The following is a 10,003-nucleotide window of genomic DNA, read 5'->3' on the forward strand; positions in this document are numbered from 1 at the left end:
AATGTTAAACGTCGATGATATCATACTGCATTGAAAAACATCACGTGCATCGAGACCACCTATTTTTAAACATTTTTACGAGGTTAAATTTGGCTTCTCAAACAAAATACTCGCCGTTCCACGATTAGTTTTATTCAAATATTTGGAAAATCTAGGATTTATTTTTTTTTATCGCGTTCCCAAATTTCAATTTCCAAGAATACAATTATCGACCGAGCGGACGATTAAGAGAATAACAAAAAATTGCCAAGTTCTTTTTTTAGTAAAATATCATAATTATGCTATTATTGGTGTCGATGATCGAGTATTTATTTAATTTTTCTTTTCCGTTCGACTTTCACTTTTTTTTTATCGCATTTCCAAATTTCAATTTCCAAAAATACAATTATCGACCGAGCGGACGATTAAGAGAATAACAAAAAGTTACTAGGTTCTTTTTTTAATAAAATATCATAATTATGCTATTACTGGTGTCGATGATGGAGTATTTATTTAATTTTTCTTTTCCACTCTTTCTTCTTTCTTAATTCTTCCAACACTGACTCGTGAAAAATAGGAAATCTGAACTCGTGGAATAAATTTATCGATCTTACGCGCATGCGCACGAACGAAACGAGTTTTAATTAAAACAACCAATTGTAAATAAGAGAATCAATAACATCGTAATATCTCTTCCGTGTGATGGAAAGAAACCCAATTATATAATTTCTCCTTCCCCCGATAATTTGCAATCGATCAACTCTCCCCCCCCGACAACGAAATTTCCAATCGCTCCAATTTCTTCACTTCTCTCTTAATAATTCCATCTACGAAAATCGCGACGCAAAAATATAAAAATTAATTCCACTTGCCTATATTTATTTCACGGATTTTATCAAACATGGATTATTTACAGTATAAACTTGTCATACGCATCGAAATGAATTGAAAAAAATTTGTATCTCCTTTCTAATCGAGATAAAAATCGAGATACATCTTATCTCCTCTCTTTTTCATTCCCTCTAGAATCTCGATAAATCAAACTCCTCGATTCACCCTCGATTCATTCTCTTCGATACAAAAAGAATCTTACCTCGAGACTCGAGTTAATTGCTTCGAAAACAGTGCCCTAACATCGACGAGCCATGCGTATATCGGGCGAGCCCCCGAAAGACGAAGGATCGAAGTCGACCTTCGTCCACGACTTCGTGCACAGAGGAAGCGGCGACGAGTGGACGAGGCTAGCGGCCGAGATCGACCATCTCGAGAGGCTGTGCCGCTCCAACAACCGCCGCCACCCCCACGCGCGCCAACCCCCCTGCTTCAACTACCACAGACTGTCCACGCCCCAGATGCAGAGGGCGACGTCCGTCTGGATAGAGCCCGACCCCCGACCTTATCCCGAGGAGCCGTGTCGGTGGAGTTGGAGGCCGAAGACCGAGTTCGAGAGGGCGTATTTCGGCGAATTCCCGGCCGATAAAAGCCGCCCCTCCTCGAGGCCCGACTCCGCAGCGAGCGAGGTCTGCAAAAAGAAAAAGAGGGATGGCGAGAACGGGGAGCCGGGCAGCGGGACCAGGGAGAGGCTGCACGAGATCTTCGAGAGGAACAGATACCTGAGGAGGAAGTTCTTCATGGGCGAGGCGGTGGTGGGCGGCTACTTTGGGGGGGCGAGGAGCGGGTACGGAAGCACCGAGACGATCGCCAGCCAGAGCAATCGGTCGTCCGTGAGCAGCGGCGACAGGAGATCCAGGTGTCGGTCGAACGTGACGATCGAGGGCGAGCGATTTTCTCACGAGGCGAGGAGGAGGGCGAGCGACGATTACGACGACGACGACGATGATGGTTCGATGAACGTGACTCGGGTCGAGGGTGGAGGAATTCTTGCCACGAGCAAGAATGGGAAATTGCTGGTGAACGTGGCGGCGGGGAACGGGTGGACGAATTCGAGGAGGGTCAACGGCGAGGAGGAGGAGGATTCCAACGATTCATCTCGAAGAAGAAGCTCGTTGAGAGGCGAGGAATCGAAGCCTGTCTCGGAGATCGAGAATGAAAACAATGCGAAACTGCCGTCTGACCAGTTGCAGAATCTTTGCAAGTCTTTGCCAAACTTGCACGCGTGCAAGAACGGTAAAAATTCCCTGTTCGCCGAGGATATCGAGTTAGACAGGCAGACAGATCTGTCCAACTCGTGCGCAGATCTGAACAGCTTCACTCTTAGGAGGTTAAAGGTGAGCAAGCCTCCGCCACCATTGGATCTGTCCAGGGTGAACGAGAGGTTCGAGGAGGAGTTGGAGAGGGAGCACTCTCGTTCCAACACCGTCCAAGTGTCCCTGATTCGAAATTACAACTGCCCGTTGGAGGGTCGGCCGATCGTCGTTCGGGACGAGTGCTCCTCGGACGAGAATCGAGAGGGATCGATCGAAGGATGTTCGAATTCGAGGGAGGCTGGAAGCGTGGAAACGGCAGTTGTCGAGAAAAACGATCGAAAGTACGATTCCTCGTTGGCGAGTCGCTCGAGGGATCGTGGATCTTTGGATGGAGATCCGGTGGAAAGGGCGCCACAGGTCGGGGAAAGCGTTCGAAAAGATAGGGGAGAAGATCGAGAGGCGAGTTCGAATTTGGATAAACGTGACGTTTGTGCGCGAGTCGTGGCGGGTAATTCGATGGGGGAGAAGGAGGAGGAGGAGGAAAGTTGGAACAGATTTTTGACCGCGTATTTGAGCACGATGGACGAGTTGCAGTCGCCTCAGTTGGTGAACAATTGCAAGAACTCGATGATGGACGCTGGGAGACGAGAGACGTTCCACGAGAGGAGGAGGAGGCCCCCTTTGTCCGATCACGCGAATTCGATGAACGGTGGACAGGCTGGAAACGGAAGCACGCTTCCCTCGGTTTACGGCCCGATCCCGTACAGTCAGTAAACATGCGCATGATTTTATCGAAATAATCCTCTTCCCGTTGTAAATGGTATCCCATATGTGCCGTTATGCGCGTCTATTTCCTATTTTCATCTTTTGATCTCGTATCTTTCTTGTTTGGCCACGAAAGAAATATATATATATAGAGAGAGATGTAAATAAACGGAATAAAGTTCTTAATTTAATAAAAATGTAAATGTATAAGCAGAACGTCTTATGATAATTAGTCGAGTTAGATTTTATTATTTTATGTGGCTCGTATGTACAATTGGATGCGTAGAGTGGGAATTGTGGATATTTTTATGCGTTTTATGCAAAATTTTTAACGTACAAGAAAAAAATTATAGTGAACGAAAGACGCGAAATATCCAAAGTTTATTAAGAGTTATTACATTCGAAGAACAAGGCAAATTTCTATTTAGGCTCTATTTGTATAGTCGCCTGTTCATAAAAATTTGATTTTGCATAAAAATCTGTAGACCGGTCATTTAAACACATGGGATGTAAAAATTTTAAATCTTTTTTTCTTCGTCTTCTTCTTTGTTTCGAGAAAGATTTCAAAGGATTAATTGAAAATTTTCCAACGTAGTAAAAATAGGTTAAATGATTTCATTCGTCTCGCCATTATTTTCTCTTCCTATAAAACTTCATATTTGACGAGCTATATGATGCATCATTATTCTTATTTTCTCGTAAAAGGAGAATTACTTTTTAATGCAATTGCGATTTAGAAAAAGTTATTCATCGAAACCGTGCTCGTGTTTCAACACGGTTCAGGAAATAAATGTAACCACGATGGTGAAATATCTTACAGGTGGTCAGGGATTCATCAGACCGAGACGCATCGATCGTTTACACGTAATTTGTAACTACTAGCTTTTTCTTACTTTTTCTTCTTTAAATTCGCTCTTACAACTTTCATTTATTTTTTTTCTCCGACCTAATAAAATTTTAAATCGAACGCTTTTTAAAAGTTTTTTTTTTTAAACATTGATTTTCACTTCTGCAAATTTGAATTAATAAAATTTTAATCCAATACCTTCTTTTCTCATTGACTTCACGCTTTCGCTTCTGCAATCAACTTCTAAAATTCCACTTATTTTTTTCGAATTAAAAATTCTGATCTAAATCTTTCATTTTTTAAAATAATGATTTCATATTACACTTCACTCCTCTAATTTCTTCTGTCATTTATTTTTTTTTTCTCAATTAACAAAACTTTTTGTTTCAAGATAGTGATTTCGTATTTTCGATCGGTATTGCAGATTGCAACATCCTAATAAACTGACTCGCATTAGAACGCAAGCGCAATCCGCGATTCTCGCTCACGTTCGTCAAGGCTTGTTCGTAGTTGCTTTCGCTTTATCAGTCGCGTGATCTCGTTGCGCGGATACGCACGTGCTACGTACGTATTTTCATCGTGTTGAATTTACAAACAAATTAACTCGAATAAAAGTGTACGTAGTGAGCTTCTAGGAAACGGATTAAGGAATGGATACAGATGGTTAATTTATTTATTTACTTTTAGTGTTCGTATTGTGGCGCAATATCGTGGTAATTGTTCTCATTATTTTATAAATAAGATCTTTATAATTATTTTTAGTTTGTCGTTATTAATTATTTCGAAGGAAAATTGTTATTATTATTAATTTTTTAGAATGCATTTATTCGAGAAATTCTTTAAATTTCGACTTCCTTCTTTGTGGATCTGTATATTCCTTGTATAATTATTGTAATTTTGAGGTTAATGCAGAAATTTGACATTAAAAGTATGAATTCTTAATTCATTCTTTTTTTTATCTAAGTATCTAAGTATATCAAGAGAAATAGACCGGTTTTATAAGGTGAGATACGATTGACATTTTGATATTTCATTTACTTTGCAATGCAAAAATTATTCCTTTGCCGATAACGTATGATTGAACGTGAAAATAAAAGATTCACGAAATTAAAATCGTGAAAAGTTAAATAAATTTCATACTTTCTCCAAAGTTAATCGATTCTTCTTCAAAATTATCTTTCCCAAATAATCAGAGCTTCCTTCCCGCGAACAAAAGAAGCCATATAACTTCCTGTTGTACAACGACCTTAATATAGGTTAAACCTCTGTTCTTTATCTACGATCCGATTTTTCGCGTAAAACCTTCATCTTCCTCCGTTGAATTTCTGCACGCCCTGATAATTTCCAGAGAATCGGAAATGCAAAGACATTCGTGAACACCTATTGATTGTGGGTCGTTTTACGTGCGATAAGAGTAGGTCAATGTAAATTATAAAGGAAAATAATATTTATGAAGTGAAATTCGTATTATTAAAAACTTGTATTATCGATAGGCTGGTAATATTTATGCAAATTTAAATTCTTTCGAACACATATTACAAAAAAAAAACGAGACAAAAATCTGTTTCGTTATTTAAATATCGTAATACGTATTATTTTTTGCATTTGATGCCTTTTTACATATCGCGTGCATTTTGTAATTCTCTTATGTTAAATTTTTCGAAATTTGAATAAAGGGTCACTAGCATTTTCTACGGCGTTTGATAATTGTAAAAGTAAAACGCGTGATTATTTAGCACTAAAGGCCCTCAAATCTCATGTTTCGTAAGGCAACACCACGAAAGAAGAGAGGTGTCGTATCGTGTATCATTCTTCGAGGTTATGTAGAATGCTGATCCACTTTTACATGCGTTTACGGTAATTATTTGTACAATGCGATCTTTTCGCAATAATTTCTCCCATGATGTTCGAGAAGCGATTAATCATTAAATTGTAACGTGTACACGCAAAAGGTATCGATTATCGAACTGTCACGTGCAACGGGCTAATTTATGCGCTAATTCCATTTGTCATTATGATACGCGCACACCTATACGTAATATGTTTTACTCCCCCCTATTAATCAAGATTTTTGTTTCACGATACGTTACTGGAAATTGTACATTCGTTCAATTAAAATTGACTAAGAATTTCTCCACGAAATATCCATTATCTTAATTAATGCATAATTATTTGTTCAAAAATAATTTTCCTCGCGATATCAAACGAAATAAAATGTTCGCAAATAAAAGGAAAAATCTCTTGGAACAATTTCATCGATATCTTTTGCGAGAGATATATATTTCATATAGATCATCCACAACAACGAGAAGCAAACGACCGATAAATAAAGAATCACGAGTAAATTAGATTAAGAACAATGGCAACTTGGCGAAAGAGAGAGACGACGAAATTAAATCGAAATGAACGATATCTAGGAAGGTTGTAATAACGAACGTTCTCTGTTGTAGAATCACCGAGGCGTTATGTGGAGGGCGAGGTGACGATTCACTATCGTTCACCAGTGCGTACAGAGGCGAAAGAACCATTGAGCGAGGAAGAGCTCGCTCGTCGAAGCGCGGAGAATATGCGACGCGTTTATCAAGAGGAACGGCGTCGCAAATATCTCCAGGAGCTCCACGACATCGATTCGAGGAGGCACACCGACAACTTCATGTAAGTTTCTTTCTCCGCTTTATTATTTTTTATTAACATGCAGGAATACGATATTATCAATTATTCTACGGTATTTATAATGTAATAAAATTTTAAATATTTATCGATGCGGGATTATTAAATTTCGAAAAATTAATTTTTGTTTCGAGAGAGAATGGAGAAAGAAAGGACAGATTTCTTTTTTCTTTTTTTCTTTTTTTTGCTTTTTTTGTTTATTTGAAAATTAACGTGCAGGGTTATTAACTCGAGGAAATAAAATGTCAGCATCGTAAAAATTCTTTTTCCATTTTTCCTTTTCGCGGATGAGTCACCTACACTTTAATACGCCCGCGTAAAATAACTTAAGAGTACGTGGCGCATTGCGTAATAACTTGAGTAGTAATGGGAAGAATAATAAATTTATGTCTGGTCTGAGAATGTATTAAAGTGTCGTTGACTTTTCTCTATTCTGAGGTATATATTCGCAAACGGTCAATTTGAAAAATTCCATTGAAAGATACTATACATTTTGCAAATCAATATTATATTAAATTATTCGATTTAAATCGAATGGATCTTGTAAAGAAAAATTATTATTAGGAATTCAAATTATTAGAAAATTATTATACATGATATTTCGTATTGATATTCGATATTTATAAATATAAATTTCGATATGGATTAGACATTAGGCGAAGATAAAATCATCTTCTGATTATATTTCAATTTACAAAAATATATCATTAAGAGCAGGAATTCGAAGAATTGTTGTAGCAAAAACAATCTTCTTTGTTAGAGACCACTTGTTTCAGTGACCGTCTCGTATAATTGCACTTTGCGCGGATGTGTAACCGTCTTCTATAAATATTGTGTAAGAATTATTCATTGTTCTGAACGAGGGTAAGAGGATACATGAGCGTAACACATACAACTTCTATCTACTTAAGAAGATGTGAATTAATTCACAGTTTTAATTTGACACTCGATTCTGAAGTTCCTTTGATTAAGTGATATATTTCAAGCTTACATTTAGATTTAACTTAATCGAATCGTTGCACCACGCTTTTTTACACGAGAGATTTCATTAAAAGATAAAACGTAGCGTGTAAATTGTATATGCAGCGTGAATTTAAGAAGTAATTTAAATATTAATTTAATACCAAGATACGATTAAAATAATTTTCCACGATAATTCATTTCGCGCAAGGCCACGACGAACGTTTTTATTCGTTTTTTTTTTCTTTTCTTTTTATGATTGCAGCCCATCGCAGAAATCACCGATCCCTTTGAACCGTTACGACGATTTCGTGGATGACCTGAGCCACAGAAGCCGATCCCAGGAGCAAACACCGGAACCTCGGCTCGTGGCAAGGGCGCTTTACAACTTTATCGGCCAATCTTGCCGGGAATTGAATTTCCGTCGCGGTGACATAATATTCGTGCGTCGCCAGGTAGACAAGAACTGGTACGAGGGTGAGCATAATGCTATGATCGGCCTGTTCCCATCGAATTACGTCGAGGTAATTCCCCTTCAACTCTATTCTTTATTCTAAATTTATTTTAAATTTATTAATGAACCTCAAATCGTTCGTTCGATAATAATAATAATAATAGTTCGAAATAAAATTCAAATACGGAATAATAAATTTTCTTTCGACGAAAAATTTCTTTTTTTCAATCTCAATCGGTTTTGTCGAGATTAAAAATTCAATGTGTATTTGAGACTGCTATGGAGATGCGATCTAGTAACTTATATTTTTTCCTAGAAATGCATGTATCTTCTTGGATTTGTGTTTGTCATTAGTCTGAAGTTTGGCATAGATGAATAAGTCAAAGTGCGAGATAAGAATGGAGATAATAAACAATTAAAAATTACTCTTTTCTTTACACAACGATATCTTGAGAACGGAGATTCGTGTCGAGACAAATGAAAAGGCATTTTAAAGTGCAAGATTCTGCGCTTCTAATGATCTTTTATTCATTGACCGGAAGTTAGTATCTTTGAAGTTATAACGGTTCAAAGTTTTTCTAATTTTAATAAGGTTCGATCGTAGAATTTTAAGATAAATTACTTGTTAGATAAATTTATTCATTTGTCAGATATTTTTGAACCACTTTACAATGGAAAATAATATCGTATAAAATAATATATTTACATGAAAAATTAACATTGTCTTTTTGTTACAGATTTTGCCCTACGACGGGATGCGAACCACACCAAAGAAACCATACGAGGGACAAGCACGAGCTAAATTCAACTTCGTTGCCCAAACAAATCTTGAGTTATCTTTGGCCAAAGGTAAATATGAAAATATATGTAAATATGAAAATATATGTAAAACATTTCGTATCACTTACGAAGCTGCGTTTCAAACGCAGCCAATATTTTATCTATTTCTATATAATAATAAAATAAATTATATAAACTATAATTTATAAAACTATACAAAAAAAAAAAAATTATTTCATAGGAGAACTTGTCGTCTTGACGAGAAGAGTCGATGAAAACTGGTATGAGGGACGTATTGGAAACAGAAAAGGGATATTCCCCATCTCTTACGTCGAAGTTATCACTGAGCCTGGCCTCAGATCAGGTATATATAATTTGAAAATTTCGAAAATATATTTTAGCATTTTATTAAATTTTATTTTTATTTTAATTTTTTTTTTTTTATTAATACTCTTGTGAATGACATTCAATTTAATTACAGAAACGCCAACACAAAACAAACCAGTTGCCGCTCCAGCTGCTCATAGCCTTTTGGCAAATGGATCAGCTGGAGGGAAAATGAGTATGGGACCTCATCATTATATGCCGTCCATACCAGTTAATATGAACACAACTCAGCCACACTATAATTCACTGGTTAGTATTTTAAATACACTGTACTTGTATTGAAAAACGAAATACTTAAGTAATCAAGAGTTCTAAATAGCGAAGCTTGTATGTAAATGTGACCTATTTCTTTTTTTGAAAATACGTCACGAGCAGTAAATACGAAAAACAAAAAAATGCTGACTTGGCATCTGCTACTATTACTAATACACAGATATTGCATATTGAGATAGGTCAGCAATGAGAGATGGCATGCAAGCGAGAAATCCGAGCGAGTTAAATAAAAGATGAAAAATAAATTCTTACTTTAGTTTTAATTTTTATTTTTGCATTGGTTTAATAATTTTTTTTTTTTATAATTTTCAGCCACGAATGGGAGGAAACAAATTACATGTCTCCGAAGCACTACACATCGACACACACTCTGAACCAATACCGTGAGTTCCTCTCATATTTCAAAAAATTTTTAATTCATTTATTTTATATTGAAAGAAAAAAAAATCGTCAATATTTATTTCACGTTTAATAATAGAATTATAAATTGCATTATAACCACTGAATTTCTTAAGCGTATCATATTATCTAGTTTTCAGTAAAATATATAGAAACATTAAAAAAATATATTTTAAGAAGATTTTGAAAGATTCTGAAAAAAATGTTATAAAAAAAAATACAGAGTGAAGTTTACTCTTCAAATTATAAATATTAGAAATATCTACGCATCTATATCTATATCTATATCTATTATTGATTATTAACTTTAAATGATAACTTTTTTTTTATTCATTTTTTTCA

General features: G+C 36.2%; 1 protein-coding gene across 50 annotated transcripts in view; it reads left to right on the forward strand.

The window, feature by feature from the left end:
* Positions 1–10,003, forward strand: part of LOC108000332 (sorbin and SH3 domain-containing protein 1) — a 109,791-nt gene that overhangs the window by 96,805 nt on the left and 2,983 nt on the right. For all 50 annotated transcript variants that reach the window (XM_062086657.1, XM_062086606.1, XM_062086625.1 and 47 more), the window contains 6 exons: positions 6,189–6,393; positions 7,634–7,892; positions 8,560–8,671; positions 8,844–8,966; positions 9,084–9,238; positions 9,575–9,645. In XM_062086657.1, coding sequence (XP_061942641.1) covers positions 6,189–6,393; positions 7,634–7,892; positions 8,560–8,671; positions 8,844–8,966; positions 9,084–9,238; positions 9,575–9,645 — 925 coding nt within the window. The remainder of the gene's footprint in view (positions 1–6,188; positions 6,394–7,633; positions 7,893–8,559; positions 8,672–8,843; positions 8,967–9,083; positions 9,239–9,574; positions 9,646–10,003) is intronic.

Source organism: Apis cerana, linkage group LG16, assembly GCF_029169275.1.
Source record: "Apis cerana isolate GH-2021 linkage group LG16, AcerK_1.0, whole genome shotgun sequence".
NCBI classification, from domain to species: Eukaryota; Metazoa; Arthropoda; class Insecta; order Hymenoptera; family Apidae; genus Apis; species Apis cerana.